General features: G+C 43.9%; 1 protein-coding gene across 1 annotated transcript in view; it reads left to right on the plus strand.

The window, feature by feature from the left end:
• The first annotated feature begins 4,739 nt into the window (after nt 1–4,739).
• The window catches only part of LOC133628079 (DNA-(apurinic or apyrimidinic site) endonuclease-like), a 34,361-nt gene continuing 17,511 nt past the window's right edge, over nt 4,740–21,589 (plus strand). The window contains exons 1-2 of the mRNA XM_062015979.1: nt 4,740–4,802; nt 8,492–8,653. Coding sequence (XP_061871963.1) covers nt 4,740–4,802; nt 8,492–8,653 — 225 coding nt within the window. The remainder of the gene's footprint in view (nt 4,803–8,491; nt 8,654–21,589) is intronic.

Consider the following 21,589-nt stretch of genomic DNA (forward strand, 5'->3'; position numbering starts at 1 on the left):
CCGTCCGGCTGCAGACGTAAAGGGTGACGTTGCACGAGCTGCATTCGATCCACATCACCTCCATCTTTCCTGGGGGGCCACAGGAGTGTGTGTGTCGGGTCACAACGTAGGGACAGGTCCAGGACCCCCTCAAACTGCCACCTCCAGCCCCCCCAGCTCCTCTACTCACCACAGGTATTGGGGCAAAACACTGCAAGAGGAAGGGGAAAAGGGAGTTAGAGTGAGGTCAGAGGGCAGGGTGGGGATTGGGAGGAGCTCAGCAGATGTCCCAGGGTCCTGGGTCCCACCTTCCTTCTGGAACTGCTTCATGAGCTGCTGGAAGTGGTTGGTCACATCCTGCATGGCCCAGAACATCTCATTGAAGAGCTGCTTGTCTGGGAGAGGAAGGGAAATCTGTCAGCCAGAGGGGAGGGAGATGCCCCAGAGCCCTACTCTGCAGGGCCTCCACTCTTAGGTTCCAGAGTCCACAGCCCTGTGACATGCTGTTACCCCCACAGTTAACAGCACTCTCTGAGCAGTGTCTGACAGGAGTTGTGTGGAGCTCCAGGCAGGGAGGTGTGCGTGTCCCTGTGCTGGCTTTGCCAGGGCCAGGTTTTGGTAACGAGAGGCTCCAGGGGGTGCTTCTTTAAAGAAAGAGCTGCCAGAAGCTTCCCCTGTAGCTGACAGGGCTCATGCCAGTCAGTTCTAAGATGGACACACAGCTGAGCCAGGCCTGGCCAATTAGTGACTGAGGTAACGACTCTGTGATTAACGGACGGGAGAAGGGGAGGAAGTTGCTGGGCACTTGCTGAGCTGCAGCAGCAACAGGGAGGGAGAATGTGACAACATGTCTGCAGTCAGCAAGGTCAGTGGAGAAGGAGGGGGAGGAGGCTGCTTAGGCCCTGACAGAAAGACTCCCCTGTGAGCTGTGCTGAGGCCCATGGTGAGGCAGCTGTGTCCCTGCAGCCCGTGGAGGGCCGTGAGGGATCAGAGACCCACCTGCAGCCCGTGGGGCATCCTATGGGAAGGACCCCTGCCCTCAACTCATCAACCTCTCCTTATATTTCTCTCTCCCCTGTCCAGTTTAGGAGAGGGAGCGAGAGAACAAGTTGCTGGACACCTGACAGCCAGCAAGGGCTAAACCCACCACATCCCCACCCCCTGTTGGGGTTCAGGCTCACCTTGGAGGTTTTTCTCCACCACGCCAGACATGGTCCGTCTAAAGTAGATGGTGATCTCCTCCAGCGTTGCCTCGTCTAGGGGGGTGGGAGGGTGGGCACAAAGGGGGTAGGGGGAGAGGAGCTGAACCTTCCCCTTCATTGCACCCTTTTGGGGGGGGGGCACAAAGGAAGGGAGGTGGATGATGGGTTTGGGTGGAATTTGGGGCAGAATCGGAGGGTCAGGAGGGCAGTTGGGGTGGATTCCCGAGAGCCAGAGTGGGTTTGGCAGGGGCAGGGGGAGTTCAGGATGGGGTTATTGGAGGGGAGGGGAATGGGGGGTTTTGGAGAGGGATGGGGGTCTGGGTTTTGGGTCCCCCTTACCTATGACACCCATGAAGGTCTCTGGGTTGTGTGGCAGCTGGCCCAGTGTCTGCACAGTCCTCAGCAGGATGGCTCTCAGCCGGGTCCTGAGCTCTGGACTGTGTGACATCCCCCGCTGCAGGAAGGGGCCTGTCAGCATCTCCAGCATCTCCATTGCCCCTGGGGAGCAGCGCAGACACCCAGACACCCCCTGGGCTGCCACCAGCAGCAGCAACAGGAGTAGCAAACGCCGCATCGCTGTGGCTCGGGTGCTGCTGGCTGCTGGCATGTCCCAATGTCTCTCGTGCTGCTGGCAGCTCACAATGTCCTGCTGTGCTGCTGGCTGGATGTGACACTGTGTCCCAGCTCAAGTGATGTCATGGGCTGACTGTGACCCTCAGGTGACATCACAAAGCCTTCAGGGCAAGCCCAGGAGCTCCCCAAGCCTTGGAGACACCATGGAGACAGCCCCTGTGATGCAAAGCCCAGAACTGGACACAGGACTCCAGATGAGGCCTCACCAGGGCAGAGCAGAAAGGGAGAAGAACCTCCCTCACCCTGCTGCCCACACTCTTCCTCATGCCCCAAGAATGCCATTGACTTCTTGCTCACGACGGCACGTTGCTGGCTCATGTTCAGTTTATTTTCAGCCAGCACTCCCAGGTACTTCTCCTGGAGCTGCTCTTCAGCAGTTCAACCCCCAGCCTGTCCTGGTGCAGGGGGTTGTTCCTTCCCAGATGCAGGACTCTGCCCTTGTCCTTGCTGAACCTCAGGAGGTTCCTCTCTGCCCAACTCTCCAGCTGGTCAAAATCCCGCTGAATGGCAGCACAGCCTCTGGGCAATCAGCCAGTGCTCCCAGTTTGGTGCCAGCAGGGAACTTGCTGAGGGTCCCTCGGTCCCCTTATCCAGGTGGTTGATGAAGATGTTGGTCCCAGGGCAGCCTTTTTTCAGTCTAGGCTGAGCAGACTGAATGCATACGAATGAGGAGAGCTCCTACACCAAGAGTAGGATGAAGGCAGACGTTTGTTGGCAGACAGGCTGCCATGGAACCTCTGAAAAGTGTGAGAAACCTGGGGCTGGGGGCTTTTGGGTGTCGCTCAGTGTCCACCCTGTCCCCTGAATCTCTCTTGGCTGCATCTGGGCTTTTTCAGTCTCGCCTGAGCAGCTTAGAAAGAAAACACGGGTGCCCTGCACAATCCTTTCTGTTCCTGTGTCAGTGTTTTTTCCCTGCGGTCCCTGTAGGATGCCCTGTGGTCAGCACCATCGTTGCGCTGCAGCCCACGCGCACCCCTGCTGGAGGTGACGGAGGAAAAGACCCCCCTGGCTGAGGAAAACCATTTCCTATGGTTGGAAACACTTTAGTTATCCTCAGTGTGAACACGACTAGCCTTGCTCTGTATTTTCATGGATGAAGTTGCTTTGCTAATAAAGCTCCGTTGTCAAAAATGACCCAGTGCTCCCTGTTTCTGGTCAGTCATGTTTAAAGCAGTAGCTCAGGATGCCCAAGGGGAGGAGAGAGCTCGTCCTCCTCCTCTTTCAGTCTGTCCTGAATGGGAGAGAGCAATGAAGGCTTTCTTAGGGGCTGGCTTCTGAATTGGTGTGTTCTTTGACTCTTCCGTGTAGATGTTGAAATCTGGGGGGGGAAAAAAAAACAACTGATTTTTGGGGTGAAAATCGCTGCCTTGAGGCAAATTAGACTCATCTGAGGAGGGAAAAATCCCTTTGAAGTGGGAAAAGCGCCTTTCTGAGGGGAAAAACAGCTTTATTGGGGGAAAATCGCTGCTTTTGAGGCAAATTAAGTTGATCCAAGGCTTTCTGTGAGGGAAAAATCCACTTTGTGTGGGGGAATGTCACGTTTTGAGGGGAAAAAAATCTGTTTTGGGTTAACAATCACTGCCTTGAGGCAAATTAAGTTCATTTGAGGGGGGAAAAATCCCTTTGAGGAAGGAAAAGCGCCTGAGGGGGAAAAATGCTTTTTTTAGGGGGGACATCGCTGCTTTGAGGCAAACTGAGTTCATCTGAGGGGAGAAAAGTCCCTGTAAAGAGGGAAAAGTGCAATTCTGAAGGGATAAACTGCTTTTCTGGGGTGAAAATCGCTGCTTTGAGGAAAATTAGGCTCATCTGAGGAGGAAAAGTTCCTTTCTGAGGGGGAAAAATGATTTTTGGGGTGAAAATTGCTGCTTTGAGGCAGATTAGACTCATTTGAGGAGGGAAAAATCCCTTTGAAGTGGGAAAAGCGCCTTTCTGAGGAAAAAATCTGCTTTTTGGGGTGAAAATAGCTGCTTTGAGGCAAATGAGGTTGATCCCAGGCTTTGTTTGATAAAAAAATCCAGTTTGTGTGGGGGAAAGTCACATTTTGAGGAGAAAAAAACTCTGGTTTAGGGTAAAAATCACTGCTTCGAGGCAAATTAAGTTCATCTCAGGGGGGGAAATCCTTTTGAGGTAGGAAAACTGCCTGAGAGAAAAAACTGTTTTTTTGTGGTGAAAATTGCTGTTTTGAGGCAAATGAAGTTGATCCCAGGCTTTGGGTGAGGGAAAAAGCTACTTTATGTGCTGGAAAGTCACATTTTGAGGGGAAAAAAAACCTCTGTTTTAGGGTAAAAATCAGAGCCTTGAAGCAAATTAAGTTCATCTGAAGGGGGAGAAATCCTTTTGTGGTGGGAAAAGCGCCTCCTTGAGGGGAAAAACTGCTTTTTTGGGTGAAAATCGCTGCTTTGAGGAAAACTGAGTAATCTGAGGGGGAAAAAAAATCCCTTTGAGGCAGGAAAATCGCTGTTCTGTGGGGAAAAACAGGGTTTTTTTTGGAAAATAGCTGCTTTGAGGAAATTAAGTTAATCTGAGAGGGGGAAAATCCCTTTGAGGCGGGAAAAGCGCCTTTCTGAGGCAAAAACCACAGGGTTAGGGCAAAACCGCCGCTTTGAGGGCGAAAATGGGAATCATTTGAGGCATAAAACGAAGGTGTGAGAGGAAATTTAATCTCTGAGGGCAAAACGGTCCCTCTAAGCTCAACAACCCGCCGCTTTTTGGGGTAAAACGGAGCAATTTAAACCATTCTCTCCCCGTTCCTGCCAGCCCCGCGCCTCCCAACACCTTTCTCCGGCTCCCTCTCGCGTCCCTCCTCCTCCCCGTGCCCCTCCCCGCTGTACCTCGCCCTCGCTTTTGGCGTCAAAAGCCGCTTTTTCTCCGCCTCCTCCCTCCCCTCAGCCGGGCGGAAGCCGGAAAACGCGCGCTCGGCACAAAATGGCGGCCGCCTCTGTCCTCACCCAACATGGCGGCGCCCTCACAGCACCCGCCCCCTTCACCGTAACGGCGTCCGTACAACATGGCGGCGTCCGCACAGCACCCGCCCCCTTCACCGTAACGGAGTCCGTACAACATGGCGGCGTCCGCACAGCCGCCATGTTGGGTGCTTTGTACCCGACCCGAGCTCCTTTTCCCACCTCACAGCAGCGGTTTTGCCCCTAAAACGGCCGTTCTCGCCTCAAACTGAACCTGTGACCAACCCGCCCTCATTTTGTGACCCGAAACCCCCATTTTGGTTGGGTTTTCGGGCCATTTGGGGCGTTTTGGGCTCATTTGGGGGGGGTTGGGTTCATTTTGGGGGGTTTTGGGGACATTTTGCGGAGTTTTGGGTCATTTGGGGGCTTGGGGCTCATTTTGTGGGGGTTTCGGTTTATTTTGTGGGGTTTGGGGTCATTTGGGAGGTTTTGGGCTCATTTGGGGGGATTTGGGGTTCATTTTGGGGGGTTTGGGGCCATCTGGGGGCGTTTTGAGCTCATTTGTGGGATTTTGTGCTCATTTGGGGGGGTTGGTGTCATTTGAGTGGGGATTGGGGCCATTTGGATGGGTTTTGGGCTCATTTTGGGGGATTTTGGGGTCATTTGAGGGGGGTCTGAGCTCATGGGGAGACCCCTCCCCCCCCCATAAGCCCCCTCCCAGCTTACCCCGAGGGACATTTTGGGGGCGGGAGGGGGAGTTATTGCACCATCAGGGGGGTGGAGCCCCCCTAAACCCCACTTACCCCCCAAAAAAGTGGGTGGGCTTCGGCTTGACCACCCCCCACGCTCTTTTCCCCTCCTCCACCCTCCCTACGTCTTTGGGGGGTATCAGGGACAGCCCCCCATCATCCGGGGCGGAGTCTGAGGTGCCACAGGGATGCGGAAACTCATGGAGAGAGGGGGGAGGTGAGTTGGGGCGGTCTTGGGGGCTTTTGGGGGTGGTCTGGGGTTGTTTGGGCTGGTGTGGGAGCGTTTGAGGGGTTCTGTGGGGGTTTGAGGAGTTTTAGGGTCGATTGAGGGGATATGGGGTCGCTTGGGGGGGTTGGAGTCCTTTGGGGGGGGTTGAGGTTATTTAGGGGGCGTTGGGTTCATTTGGAGGGGTTTTGGGGTCATTTGGGAGGGTTTGGGGTCGTTTGGGGGGATATGGGGTCACTTGGGGGGCCTGGGGGGATTTGGGGTCGTTTGGGGGGGTTGGGGATTATTTGGGGGAGGTTAGGGGGGAGTGTGGATCGTTTGGGGGTTTTGGAGTCGTTTGAGGGGGTTTGGGGTCATTTTGGGGAGTTTTGGGCTCCTTTGGGTTGATTTGGGGGAGTTTAGGTCCATGTGGGGGCTCTGGGGTCATTTGGGGCATTTTGGGCTGATTTGGGGGAGTTTTGGGTCATTTGGAGGGGGTTGGGGCCATTTTGAGGGGTTTTGGGATCATTTGGGGGGTTTTGGGGCTCATTTGGAGGGAGTTGGGGTCTTTGGGGAGGTTTTGGGCTCATTTGGGGGATTTTGGGACCATTTTGGGGGGTTTTGTCTCATTTGAGGAGGTTTCAGATTCATTTAGGGGGGGTTGGGCCTCATTTGGGGGGATTTGGGGGGTCTTGGGCTCCTTTGGGGGGGTCTTGGGCTCATTTGGGGGAGTTTTGGGTGATTTGGTGGGAGCTGGGGCCATTTTGAGGGGTTTTGGCATCATTTGGGGGGTTTTGGGGCTCATTTGGAGGGAGTTGGGGTCATTTGGGGAGGTTTTGGGCTCATGTGGGGGGCTTTTGGGACAATTTGGGGGGGGTTTGTGTCATTTGAGGAGGTTTCAGTTTCATTTGGGGGGATTGGGGCTCATTAGGGGGGATTATGGGCTCATTTGGGGGCATTTTGGGTCAGTTTGGGTGGTTTTGGGCTCATTTGGGGGGTTCTTGAGCTCATTTGGAGGGATCTTGGGCTCATTTGGGGGAGTTTTGGGATCATTTGGGGGTTTTTGGGTCATTTGGGGAGGTTTTGGGCTCACGTGGGGGGCTTTTGGGGCCATTTTGGGGGGTTTTGGGTCATTTGAGGAGGTTTCAGGCTCATTTAGGGGGGTTTGGGGCTCATTTGGGGGGATTTTAGGCTCATTTGGAGGAGTTGGGGTTCATTTGGGGGCATCTTGGGTCATTTAGGGGGGTTTGTGCCCTTTGCCCTCGTGCCTCGTGGCTTGGGGGGGGGGGCGGTTGTTTTTTGGGCGGGAGGGGACGTCCCCTTGCCATGATGCCCCAGGTGTAAGAAATATTGATGTTGCTTTTGCAGAATTAGAAAGAACTTAATACAAGGAGTTTCGACTGCTGTCTGTGTCTGTGTGGTGTAAATCAGTGCACTGACCATAAGACAGTTTTGTAGCATTAACTAGAGTTTTAAATCTCAGGACTGTGGGGAATGGGTCATAATGTACAAAAACCAGCCATCCCCTGAGGGGATTGTAGGTGCCTGGAGAAGTTGTAAACCTTGGAGTACCTGATCAGTGGGGAAACAAGGGAGGGACCCTGGATAGGGAATAACAAGCCCAATGTTGTACCTGTCAGGTGTGCTGCTGGCTAGGACACCGCTCTTGCAAGAACGCTTCATACAAGTGCTTCCCTGCAGAGTCTGACCCTAGTCTTTCACGAGGAAGCTTGTTTGGTTTCTCACATAGATGTGCTGGTATCTCTTTTTATGTGTTAGAGGTGTTTATACTTGTTTAATCTCAACAGTGGTCAGTAGGGATGCAGCTAAAATCTAAACTGGAAGCTGTGCAACGTAATCTTAAATACAGTGCAGTATAGTGCTAGATTCTACTCAATTCCACAAGGCATCAGAGTAAAGTCCCTTTCCCAGAATATAGCTAGGACAGCTAACCCCAACTGCCCAAGGGATGTTCCATACCATAGGATGTTGTTCTCAGCAATAAAACCTGTGGGGAAGGAGGAGAAAAGGGGAAGCCAAATTCAATAACTAGAGACATTCCCAAGTCAGTGTTAATACACGCTGAAGCCTTCCAGGAGATGCATAAACATCTGGCCACCAATGGGAAACGATGTATTCCTCATTTTGCTTTGCTTCTACACCTAGCTTTTGTTTTACCCTGTGAGGTGTTTACCTATTTCACCCGTCAACCTAGGAGTTTTCTCACTTTAATCCTTCCAGTTCTGTTAATCATCCCACTGCAGGAGAGTTAGGAAGCAGCTGTGTGGTGTTGAACTGGGATTAACCCCTAAGAGCAGGAGACCCAGATCAGAGGAGAGACTGGGATAGAACTGGTTACAAAGGCTAAGCAGAAAGCTATGACTCTATTATAAAGAAAGCAACTGTCCTGTAGACTCTTGAGCATGAAGAAAAGCCCGTTGATGGGGTTTGTTGTGTGTTCTGTGTTTTCATACATAGTTCTTGACAATAATAGGGAAGCCTTATGTCTCTGAACTTTACACAGTGTTTGGTTTAACCAACTTTTTAGATAATAGCAATACCTTTTAGATTGTGTGTGCCATTAATTACAGTGCTGAAGAAACTTGAAAGCTGAGAAGTCATTTAATGACCTAATGACTTGAAAGATGTTCTGCTTGTTGACATTCTGTATGCTCAGTATCCAGCCCCAGTACTTTTTAACGGGCCTCACTAAAGATTAAGTTTCGTTTTTAGATTTGCTGCTCAGATAGCTTCTGCTCAAATAATGGGATGTTTTTAAGTCTAGTATTACCTGGTTTTGTTATCTACTCCTTGCCCTAGGTTGAAAGTCTGGGTTGCTTCTGGGTTCCTATGGAAGGATGTGAGCCTTACACAGTCGATGAAATAGAATATAAAAACCTGACTGCTGCAATGAATCAGCTCTACCACACACCTTACAAAGATGTGGATGAGGTAAAACCAGTCACGGTAGAAGAAGGACAGGTAAAAGCACCGTTATGTTGTGTAGATAGCAAGAGTCTTTGCATTGGTTTGGGGCTGAAGTATCCAGGATGCTTTTTCAAAACAAAATTGTCACGTATAAAAACAGCTCATGGTATCAGTGTGAGTTGTGTCTTCCTATCTGTAACCTTCAGAACTGCATAAGTTGTAATGCCTGTGTTTTAAAAGCAAGTTGAGGCCATATAATAAGTACTGTAGTCTCGCTTCTAAACAAACCTGAGTGTAGTTCACTCTATTTAGAAGAACGTACGGTCCTGTTCTTTCTCTTTCAGGTTTGTGTGGTGTTCAGTGGAGAGCACAAGTGCTGGTGTAGAGCAGTTATTAAGTCAATCATACACTGTACAGATCATTATCAAACACGATGTTTCCTTGTGGATTATGCCAAATATATTTTTGTTAAGTCAGATAAGTGTGTGTTTGGATTATTTTGACAGTTTTTCGTTAGTTGATGCATACAAATACTACTGAAGGCTTATTAAGATTGGTAGTAGCAAGGCTTTGGTTTAATTGAGGTGTGGCTCGAGTCCACGAGAAACTTCTAGCCATGTAACAGGCCATTGCAAGTGTGCATGCAAACCAGTCTTGTTCTGTGGATCTTTTCCCCACTGCAGTTTACTGGCTTGTTTGCTAAGAGCTGTCAGTCTGTCTTGACATACTGCAAAAAAAAGAGTTTTTACAGGTTCCTAGTTGTAAATAAAACCACTGTGAACCTGCAGTTTCTGAAATCTTGAGAAATACGGTTTACAGAGTAACTGTTCTAAGTTTTTAGCTACATTTAAGGTTAGTTTCTCTAATACAGTATGCCGCTTTGAGTACAAGAAGCTTTACCATTTTTTTGGATATTCTGCAAAATGAAGCTTATTTTAAAATAAATCTCAAGTTAAACAATGGTTTTAAATTTGGTGTATTGGAAACCAGGTTGACAATGCCTCAGGTTTAAAATATGTTCAACCAGAAGTAAATCTGAGGGATTTTTTAATTGCAAAAGAAAGATTTAAACAAAAATGATAGATATATGGATCTTAAAATCTTGCTGTACAAGGTGTTTTGCTGGTTGTTAAATGTCTCAGGTGAAATCAAGTGTAAAAGGTAAATTAACACTCTGGTGATAGCTTTACAAAGAATAAGTTATTTCTAGGAAAGTGAGTGCAAATGCACATTAGTGTATTTATCAGGATTGCTTCTTGCTGGTATTAATGATACCTGGTTTCTCACAGCAGTCATTATTGTAGAGGGGAATAAATGGTGCCAGGTGCTATATGTAGTAGTAGTATGAGGGCTAAATGCCATGAAAATACTTCAGATTTTGTGGCAAAAGATCAGAAAGACTTTAAGTAAAGTCTAGGTGAAGTCTAGGTAAAGTCTAGTCTAAGAAGACTAGGATGCCATAAGAAGCCTAAGTAAAGCCTAGGTAAAGTCTAGTCTGATCTAGATGAAGCTGCTTCTGCAGGGGGGTTGGACTAGATGATGTCTAAAGGTCCCTTCCAACCCCGCCATTCTATGATTCTACAATTAATACCTGGAGCAAATCTATAGATTAATTGCTCCTGGTAGCACCTCTCTTGGAGAGAAAAATGATGATTCCAGGATGTATCACAGTGGGAGCTAAACTTCTGGAAGAACTGTATTGTCAGACACCAGACAATGGAAGAATGTATATGAGACCAATGACTTTTGAAGAAAAAATCTACTTTGTAAAAGGAGATTATTTCTGCTTTGTTTTTAAGCATTGCAGTGGCACTGGAAGCATTCATGTGGATCCCATATAGAGCAAAGAAATGTAGACTGTATCGCGCACAGCCAGTGACACTGCATGTCAACTTCTGTGGAAGTACTGCAGGAACAGTGTAAGTAGAGTTTAATAACTGTATTAGTAAGTTTCCTAAGCATGAAGTCTTGTTACATCAGTTATTTTTAGAAGAGATTGTGTTTCAAGAAGAAGGTAGGAAATGAGATTACAAAACCTGTTTCAGAAGAGCAGTTCTTAAACAGAACCGATTAGTGATTAATGAATGTTTCTTCCTTAGTGATTCCAGTTTTATTATTGACCTGTTTTAATCCTTTGTTATGTCTCATTGGTGCCTTTCTTAAGATTTATCATGACTTGAAGTAATCTCTTGACATGTATCCATAGCTTTTTCCAAAGTTGTTAGTTTTTGTTGAGGTAGGATGGTTGGTTGTGTTTATTTTCCTAGAGCAGCTAAAAGATGGGATAATGCTGCTACTCAGTATTTTCTAAACCTTCTCAAAGGTAAATAAAACATCCTGCCAAAATGGTCATTGGTATTTCTGTTTTGGGAAAAAGAAACCATTGGAGAATTGTAGTGCTTGTATTTTGTATTTATTTAAGAATGTTGTATGTTAAAAATACAGAAAGAAGCTACATTAGTGATTTCTGTGTGGACTAAAGCAAAAACATTTGTGGAGCTGCATGTTGAGTACTGCGGGCTTCCATGCTGCATCAGTTTTGACAGTTTACTAGAGGGTATCTGGCTCTTGGATAGGCTAAATAACGTAGGACTCGTGTGACAGTTGTTTTGAACAATGAAGCCTTTCTGTCTATTTGTCCTGAATCTTTGATTCGGCATCACAAATGTATTGTTGTAGTTTTGTATGGAGATGTCACAATCTGGCTTACGGATTTACCCTGTCAGTTGTTGTTTGACGAGGATGTAAGCAGCAGCTCAGAAGAGGAGTATCTTTGTTACACATGTTAAAAAATAGATTGAGCTCTAAGTAGTCATTTCATTGTCCAGAACTGCTTTCTCTTTAATCTCTTCTTGTCTTTTCCCATAGTTGAAGTTTCAGTGGCTCATCCAGTCTTTCTGTGATAGCTTTTGGTCTTACTAGAAAAGCAGCTCTTCACTGAGGTATCCTAATCTTGAGTTATATTCTTCTACCTGAAAAACTGCCTGCCCATTTACTTACCTTTTATGTGGAGTTTTCTGTACTTGTATTTGGGGAGGAGAGGATGAGTTTATGAAAATGAGAAAGGGTCTTTAGGCTGATCAACTCCCCAAGGTAACCAGTAAGCAATGCTTCTCAATGATTTACTTATTTTTTCCCCACAGCCAGCTGTGTGTCACCATGCAGAGTAAAGGGAAAGGTTCCTATAGAAGCAGTGATAACACTGAATTTCATTTCCCAGACTGTACCGTACGCAGTGATAATGTTTTTTCATTACTGGCACATCCTTAGTGTCTGCAGAAGCAGTGCTTCACAGTTGACTCGTGGACTTCATCAGCTGTGTTTGCTTGGATGTAGAGCCTAACTAAGCTATACACATATACAAATAAAACTTCTTTCAAGAAAAGTAAAGGTCAAGCTTGGGAAGTATGCATTTGTACTACAGATTAGCTCATCTTTTAGACTCTGACAAAGATTTTTAGTGTAGAACTAGGTTAGTTTGTGTGTGGAAGTCATTAATCTGTTTTGGCTCTCAATTTTCCTTCAAAGACTAAGGAGAACATTTTTGTAACCCTTCTTATTGCCCTGTTACTTTCTTATTTCATTTAAAAGTTACAACAGTTGTAGTAGCTTCTCTAAAGAGATAGTGTACGCATCTAATTGTGATTTCTGTTTTTGTCTGTGTCAAAAGGTGGAAGTGGCAAATACTGATAATTTTGTATGGGTTTAATCTTTTTCCTTGTTCCTGTATTTATAACTCTGTTTAGCAGCTACCCAGACGACAGCCAAAGTATGTGCTGTAGGAGATACCACATCTGATGTTTTCCTTTATGTGACAATAAAAGGTGAAAAGGTAAGATATTTTTCTCTCTACAAAGCTCTTTGTGCACTCTGCTATAGAAGTTATAACTTTGTGACAAATTTAAGACCGGAAAGTGTTATTTGCAAGTGAATTTTGTAATTTGCCATATACAGTAGAAGTGCAATCATTAACTTATTAGAAGATTTATTTTCTAAATCTGTTGTTTGTGAACTTTGGAATGAATTCTGTGAGGTGGAAACTTGTGAAGCGCTTTGGAAGGTATTGACAAGCAAATGAAGTCCCCCAAGTACTTCAGATGAACAACTATGTGAATTTACTGTACTCTTGTCCTTCTTTGTGATACACTTAAAGATATTTCAAGAAGGCAGTTGCATGGTGTTATGAAAATAAATACAAGTTCATATGTGCATAAGGCTGAATTCCCAAACAGTTGGGAGAAAGGAAGAAAGCTCGTTGCACTTACCAAAGTGCGTAACTCCTGCTAAATCTCTGCTGCAGCTACTGTCAGACTTAAGCAGCTGCCTAGTAGACAAAAATAAATGTGTTTGAAAACTGCTGCCATTTGGAGTATTTTACCAAGACTTTTAACATTAGAGCTGTGGTCTTCACTGTAGACAATAACTTGGATTACATCTTAATTTGAATACCTTCTCTGTTCAGAATCACAGTTGGCAAGTGTCACTTCTCTCTGAGCCAGTGAGAACTTTTCAGTTGAATATTGTTTTTTCCTGCCAGGTTTGGATGCACTCTGAATCAAAGGGACATAAAACTAAGATAGTTTTTCTAAAAATGTTTAAAGCTCATAGAAAACTGAGCACAGAATTTTAGGCAAAAGCATGAAACTGGTAAGTAACACCTGTTTGGAGAACATAGAGGAAGATATGACCAACTTTCCTGCCCTGGAATGAGTACTCTTCAGAAAGCATTTGTACATACTGCATATGTCTTCCTGTTGTCTCCAGCTTCAAGTAAATTCTGAAGCAGTATGTGATGGTGACTTGCTTGTTGATTCTGGTCAGTCAAATACTTGGGTTTTTTAGGTATGTGTTAATGATGATCTCGTCTTAAGCAGCTTTGCTCATTTTGAGCAAGCTGAAGGGAATGCAGTGAGTTCAGCAGATTATCAGGAGACCCAAACATCATTAAATCTTGACTCTCTTCCAGTGAAAGTTGTTAATCCTGCACTTGATTTGAGGACAGTGCTGCTCCAGCAGAAGGTATCAACAGATCCTGAAACAAGTGGGAACCGTGTGTGTTGGCAGCAATCATTCATGCAGTGCATCATTTGTCTTTAACTGGATATATTGAACTACTGTATCAGTTGGAATCCAACAAGTGGAACAAAAGGTATCCTAACAAACACTGCCTATGTATCAGAGTTTACAAAGAGCAATCAAATCAGCAGATGCAGGAATATTCTAAAGCATTTTGTACTTGATAAGACAAAGGGTGAGTTGCAGGGTCATTTGTTGATATGCTGAAAAGCATTAGATACTGTTGAAATAACTTGTAGCATTGATCAGTGATACCTTACTGTTTGATTTGAGTTTAGAGGGATTTCTCTACACAGAGGTAACTTGAATGTTTTCTGTGAGTTGTCTTGTTTAAAACAGACTTGAATCACTATAAATATCCTCTGTCCTTGTTCCCTCGGTTCATTTGCATATCTTTATGTAAATACAACTGTCTTTTGGTTGTTCTTTTTGCCATTAGAAAATGAGACAAGCAGAGAAAGAAGTCAGTTGCAACCAACTGTAAAAACACTGGCCTTTCATAGATTCAGATAATCACAAACGTGTTTCTGCATCTTTTCAAATTGTCTTTCTAGATCTTGCTGTATCTGGTTCTGTTCTTGAAAAGACATGACAAAGCTCCAACACAGATGACAGTGAAACTACCACATCTGTAAGTGTTAGATTTTCTATTCAAATGTCAGAATGAATTAAGTGAAGCATCTGTAAGGCAGATTAGGAATACTGTAGTCACCTATCATGTCCTTTCATGTAACAAATCTGGGACTAACTCTTGATCTAGTTAAAAGAGAACGTTGTCCTTCAAGTTTGTGGTTCTGGTGGTTTTGGTTTTTTAGATTTCAGCTATGGACTTTGAACAGGTTGTGTCTCCTTTTGTACTCACTTGCTCTAGTGCTGTGAAGATGTGTAGTGGTTTTGTGTGGCCAGCTTTTGGTAGTTGTTGGGGGAATACAGGGGCAGATTCTTCAAAGAAAGAGCTGCCTGAAGCTATAGCTTGAGCTGTGAACATGAACTGATTCTCCTGTGTGGTTGATGTTCTTGTTGCATGCTTGATTCTTAATGAAGAAAATTCGGTTAGGTAAGAAAACCACCTTGAGCTCAGTAATCTTTTTTTTCTAAAATATTGCTCTTAAGCAGTATTTTACTGCCAGAAAAGGGTTTGTCTTTTCTTGATAGATTGTCAAAACAATGCCAGGATTGCCTTTCAAGGAAAATCCAGCAGTTCACACAGACAGGTGTGGTACAGTATGTTACATATTTGAACCAATTGTGTAGTCAGATAATTAGGAGCTGTAGTATGTTTCCAGTTACTCTTCTTAGACAGTTAAAAGGGCAGAGGGTAAGACAAGATGTGTGCACATGGTATTGGGGAAGGAGGCCATTAGAAGCTGCTGATACTTATCCAGACCACAGTAAAAATAGCAATTCTTTCTAAACAAGGCTGTGATGAGGCAGTACGTTTCTGCACACTCAGCATATTCAGTTGCCTTCTTTTATTCTTAGTGTGATTTATAAAGTTTTCCAGCTGAATGAAATCTGACTGAGTTGATTTGTGCAAGGCTTTTATTATGCTGCAAATCACTTGCTGCATATGTAAACAAGCTGAGGGGTGTTTTTAATTCAAGTTTTAACTGTTGCAAAGATACATTGTTTCATGGTTTTGCAACTTTAAGACACCTTTTTCCTGCAGTCCCATCTGATTTTCTTCTGAAGTTGAGGAACCCACCAATTATCTTGGTTAAAAAAACCTTTGGGTTATTTTCAGATACCTAAAACCTAATAGTAAATTTTACATCCAAAATGGTACTTTTTGATTTCTTCTGTCATATTTGAGGGTTTTTGTTGGCACAGGTAATACATCAGAGATATTTTGTAGGTGAACTGTTTCGTGCCATTTAGAAATATTGGTGATATTTATCGATTACGCTTTCCTTTTGCATTTACATTGAATTTAATATTTGTATATTTCTCAGGCTTCAGCAGTGCTTAAATTCTGATCCTTTGAACACACATAGAACTGAAAATGAGCAACAGGTAATTCCAGGATATAACTTCCATTTAACCTCTGCAAACGTGTGTCATATATGTGGAAGGTGTGGGTAGTGTTGAGGCTACAAGAGTGGTCATTGTGGAGGGACTCTGTGGAGGGACATCAGAGACTGAATCCAGCCACATCAGCAACAAGACCAGACCAAAGGTCAGCAAGCCAGCAAAGTTGATGGTGCCTCTGTGAAAATATGAAGGGCAAAAAAAAAAAGCAGGGGAAGAGACAGAAAAAAAGCAAGAAACAGAGGCAATGGCCAAGTCAGGGGACAGTAGGAGTCTCAGCACTGTACTGTGTGACGTGTGTGTGAGTTGTACTTCATTTCTGTTTACCGTTTCTTTGGCTAATTCTTCTCAAAAAAAAATAGTTTTTAAGTTGGATGTAAGCTCAAACCCATCTACTAAGTATTGCCTTTGTCATCTATTTCATATGGTTTCAGAGTTTTCAAAATCTTGAAGAAAGAAACTTTGTCTTTCTTGGCAAGAAAATGAAGCCACCATCAATTCTGGAAACAGCACCACTTCTTGAAGATCTGGAAAGGGTAATGCTAATGTAATACATTACATTTAGTATTTTTAAGACTAGTATCATACCTTAACTTTCAGATACTAAATATTATAGTAGCTAATTTTGATTGAGGAATGTGTAGGAGGTTGTTCATACGGTTGAGTAAATTATGCTTCAGAGAGACTGTAGAATTGTACAGTTTCATCTGATCTATCAACCACTGCTACAAATGATGGCATTTGAATTAGATGTAAGAATTTAACTCCTCATCCCAGAAGAACTCTTATCATATTGTGTGTTAAGGAAATGTATTATGCAGTGGGTCAAAGGCTTTTAAATTGCTCAGTGCTTTGTGTTGCCTTGTTGGTGTTTCAAGCACACGATTTTCAGGTAGAACTCTTTATTTCTCTTTCTGTAGGAACTTACTTGGAAAAAAGTTTTAGGCCCTAACTTCACTGAATCTTACTGTTGGCCACCAATAGCTCAAGGATGTGATGTAGTTGCTGTCTCATGTCAGGGAAATAATCCTTTCTTGTATATTCCACCAATTCTTACACTTTTGCAGTTGAGCAGTTGCTACAAACCTTGAGAAACAGGAGTGGAGGATGTATATATTAGAGTACTGCAGGTTTTGTGTTCTAAGGTGCAAATGTCAATGAATGATCCAAAAGGTAGTGCATGTTGGGAATGGGTGCATCTGATGTCATCTTAGAGTATCTTGATGATGCTTCCCAGGTTCTTTAGGCCATCTGCTTAGACATTGACAGAGATGGACTGCATGAGTGTGGCAGTCTGTAACTTATTTATCAAGTAATATCTAACAAGTGGTTAATGTCATATCACTTGGATACTCGATGAAGCTTGATTTTTAAGGGGCTGTTACATAGTGAAATGGAAATGTCTGGTTTGATTTTTAAAACATTGTCATTCATTTTCTAATGCATTAGATCACAGAAACATAGACTTACTGAGGCTGTAAGGGACCACTGAAAATGGCTCACACAGCTCCAAGTAAGACAAGATGTTTCTGCTTCTGTGAAACTTTTGGACCTTTCACCGTGTGTTGCTGCACATCCATTTGTCTCCAGCTTGGTGCACGGTTCCTCGGGCCTGTACCATCTGCATTGAAGAGGTGATGTGGTGTTAAAAGCTTCTGTTTGAAGCATTGAAAGGCCTGTTTTGCGGATTTTAGTTTTGCCCTAAATTCTGAAATAGTACAATGACTAAGATTCTAAACAGTTGTCTCATGCTATACTGTAACTGTTTTGTACATGCACACCTAGCCACTAGCACTTATCTTGTGTCCTGGGTGGAAGAAGGCACAACTTGGTTTTGAGCTACTGCAAACATACCAGAGATGCTCCAGACAGCTTCATCCAATGTTGTTAATGCTTGGGTAGAACAAAGAAGCAGCTAAAAGTGTGAAAATCTGAGGAAGTAAGAATACTTCTGTCGTCTGAATGACACTTGAATGCAATGTAGGCTGTCTTAGTTGTTTGTGACCAGAATGTTCAGAATGTTTTTGTGGTTGTTGATTGAGTGGCAGAACTACAAGTAAGTTTTCCAAAGACAGAGCTAGTAAAATGCTTGTTTGACTGCTCTGTGCCACACAGTGCAGAAATTAATTTGACCTAATATTTTGAGAAAGCTACTGTATATCCTGAGGTGTCTTCTCATGGAACTTCCAGTCAGTGTGGTATAGACCTGAAGAATTGTATAAAATGTTACAAGGATGATCTGAATTCTTCAATGACTCAAAACATAATCATTTGGGGATTGAAAATGTTGGGAAGTCTCTAAGACCAGACATTCTGAGCATGACATGAAACTGGAAAAACATCACTTTTTGTGAAAAGTCTAGTGATTTGGCAGCACTGCAAATGTCCATGTTTTGGGGCTTTTTTTAAGACTATCTGAGGTAGTGCACTGTGCTTATGGAGTGTGAAACTTCTTCAGTGGTACTTAAATGAGAAACTTCAACACTGACAAATCATCAAAAATCACACGTATAAGAAAATACCGATGTGAGATTTTGATTGTGATGGGTTTTAATTTTGCTTCTGGAAGCTGTCAGAAATTCACACCCTTTGTGAGAATTGTATATTGTACGTTATAAGTTTAACAGAAGATTTAGGATTTACCAATGTTCTTTGGCATATAACAATGCTTTGTGCTTCTTAAAAGAAGAAATACACAGTAAAGCATGTCTAGATTACATGAATTACCAGCCCTCTGGTGTGTATCCACCTTTAGGTTGTACAGCCTTGTATGGACAGTGAAAGAACCGCTGTGTTACTCAAAATACTGGCTTTTACCCACAGTAATCTTCAGAAGGTGCTGACATTCACTAATTCAGGAGATGAGGCAGAAATGGTTCATCAGGTGAGCATCATTTTACACAGGTAAGTGGGGTTTTTAATTATTAAGATATAACAAACTAAAATATCTTGACTTCTAAGAATAAAGGAGATTTGTGAATTTGTAATTTAACTACTTCTGCTAAAAATAGCCCAAACCCTGCCCTTCTGCCAGCTAGAAGAAAGGCTGACAGGAATGTCTGACACAGAATGCATTCATGATGACATTTTTAACCATGTTCTGTCTCATTTTGATAAATCCCAATATGATTCCTCCCCACAGTTACAGCTGTGGATATTGGGTCCCTCCTTCGGGACACGGCCTGCTCTGGCCATAGTGATAAAGAAGGAAATCACTGCCCCTGGCTCGGGGCCATTAAAGAAGTGAATCGCTGCCCCTGGACTGGGGCCAGCTTTAGCAAAATGAGTCTCTACCGCTGCTGTAGGGTCTTTAAAGAAATGCAAACAAACCTCAGCTTCCCCAGTTCTCTCCATAGAATGCAGAAGGGTCTCTGCTCCAGCACACCTCCTCCTCTCTTTCCTCACTGACCTTGGAGTCCGCGTGGTTGTTTCTCTCACTGTTCCTACTCCTTGCACCACCACCAGCCAGAAGAAGAAAGGGCAGAAGAAAGAAGAATGGAGGAAGAAACCTCCTCTTCAGGCTTCTTGTTACAAAGTGATGGTGGAGGCTCATTGGCTCAGCCCCAGCAGTGGGTCTGGCTCAGAGCTGGGGAGAGCTGCGAGCAGCTTCTTCCAGGAAACATCTTTACAGCCCCTTCCCCCTCACCAGAAAAGGCTGTCATGGCAAACCATGACAAAGTGGTTTGGGAAGGACCTTTTTTCTTAATGCTTAAATCAGTGGATGGAGAGATGGAAACAGCCACTGTTAAAGTGATGTCACACTTCACATGCTTCGAGTAGTACACTTACAAGTGTGTATAAACCGTGTGCTTAGCTTTAACAGATGAATGCATGCAGTCTTTGGAAGCTACAGATGCCACTTGTGTGACACATTTCAGTTTTCCTTCTCCAAGAATCTTTGCTCATCGTGTACACAGCATGCCTGACAACTTCTGTAATGCGATAAAGGTTTGACAAACCGTTACCAGGTTAATAGTGCATTTGATCACAAAGTAGTGGGTACACAGAAGCTGTTAAAAATACGTGTGTATTTGTTTTAGCATTCTTCTGTAGACCAAGAGATCACAAAGGGGATCCTCCGCTATTTGCAGCAGGCAGAAGCTGAAGTTCCCCCAGAACTGCCTGGTTTGACTGCCAAGGTGCTAAAAGATGAAGAATACCAGAAATTGTCAAGGCCACTGTGTACCCATCTTAAAACATTTGGGGCTTGCAGGTAAGGAATTGCCAAGCTTTCTTACCACCCATACTGGTGTAGGAAGGTGGTATATGCCTCAATGATGCTGCTTCTGTTTTCTTGCTCAATTTTCCTGTTGGATACTTTCATGAAACCATTTTTTGCTCATGACTCTTTTTCTTGTGGTTACTTTTGCATCAGTTTCACTCTTCTTAGATACTGCTACGAAAATCAAAATACCAACAATTTCTGGAGACCAATCTCATGTAGCCTGACAGGATATCATAATTCATTATCATTCCTGCCCAAGTGTTCTTGAGGGAACTTCAGGCTCTTTTTTGATTAGTATTCTAGCCCATAATTGCCCAAGGCTTATGCTTTGCTCTCTCCTCTGTTGTCTTCTGTCCCTCCAGATTAGGTAAGTAGATGACTTCTCTGAGCTGTGTCTAACTGGATTCTAACAGGGCCTTGGATGAAGCCCTCAGATATTCCTTCTAGTGTGGATGACCCTTGTTGCAAGTAACACAAAATTCAGTGTTAGTCTTTGTTTTATTCTGAAACTGGTTTCCTGGTGGATTTTGGTTTTGTTGTATAAACTTTTCCAACAAGAGCTTTTTGACCACTTCTGTCTAATCTCCAGTCATTGGTGCTACTTGAAAGAGAAATTGAATACTGAGGGCTGATGAAATGTTAGTGTGAAAAGATGTTGTAAGCCACATCAAAAATAGTTTACAAGTAAAAGGTCTTTGTTCTAAAACCAGTTTTTAATATGTAGAAACAGAACAGTGTGTCTGGATCGTCATCAAGTTAATTTACAAACAGACATGCCCCAGCATATCCCAGATACAATGACACAAACACCTGGATATCTGATGGTAAGTTACAGTTATTGCTTTTTCCCTTGGTTTGGTGTACCAAGAACACATCTTAAATACCTCCTTAGCATATTACCTTCATGTTAATGTAGTACATATCCCACATCTCTTGGGTATTTGGGAGATTTTTAGCTTCTTTAGTTTCTCCGTTGCTTAGGTGTGTGTCAGATTTTCCCTTAATCTTTAGCTTGACCTAAAATTGTTTTGTAGGTGGTTCTGAGTTTACCTTAGGTTTTCTCCTGCATTGGAGCCTCATGTTCTATGGGAAGAGGCATTTGTTCTGTTTATTCCTTTCCTCTATCAATTTAGAACATAAACCAAAATAGGCAAAGATTAAAGGTCCTGTAAATGTCATTATTTTTGTAGTAGAGCAAACACAATCCTCTGTAGTGAAGAAACGTTGCAGTGGAAGATCATTCCTGTTTAACAAGAGTTGAAGGGAGGATTTTTCCTTCTCTGTCACGTTGATGCAGACTTCCTGAAAAATGAGTATATTCTGGCCTTGTCAATTGAACCAAATATTTTCTCTATTTGCACTGTCCATAGACATGGGATATAAATTCTCTCTTCTAGATGGAGCAGTTGCTTCCTACTAAGGTGTCATTGTGGTTTTGAAAACAGTTTTGATAGAATCCTGTTACATTCAGACTGCCATTTTTAGTAGTTAAATAGTCATGAAACCTTCCTGGTTACCCGTTTGACTTTGCTGTAGTGGCTCTTCACATCTCAGTAACAGTTTGTATGTCAAAACTGCCTTCACTTGGCTTTTCAGTCCCGACTTTACTAGATAGTCTTCCTGTACAGCAGTACTGTAGAGTCTGTCTCATCTCCACCTTG

This window comes from Colius striatus, chromosome 28 (genome assembly GCF_028858725.1).
Source record: "Colius striatus isolate bColStr4 chromosome 28, bColStr4.1.hap1, whole genome shotgun sequence".
NCBI lineage: Eukaryota > Metazoa > Chordata > Aves > Coliiformes > Coliidae > Colius > Colius striatus.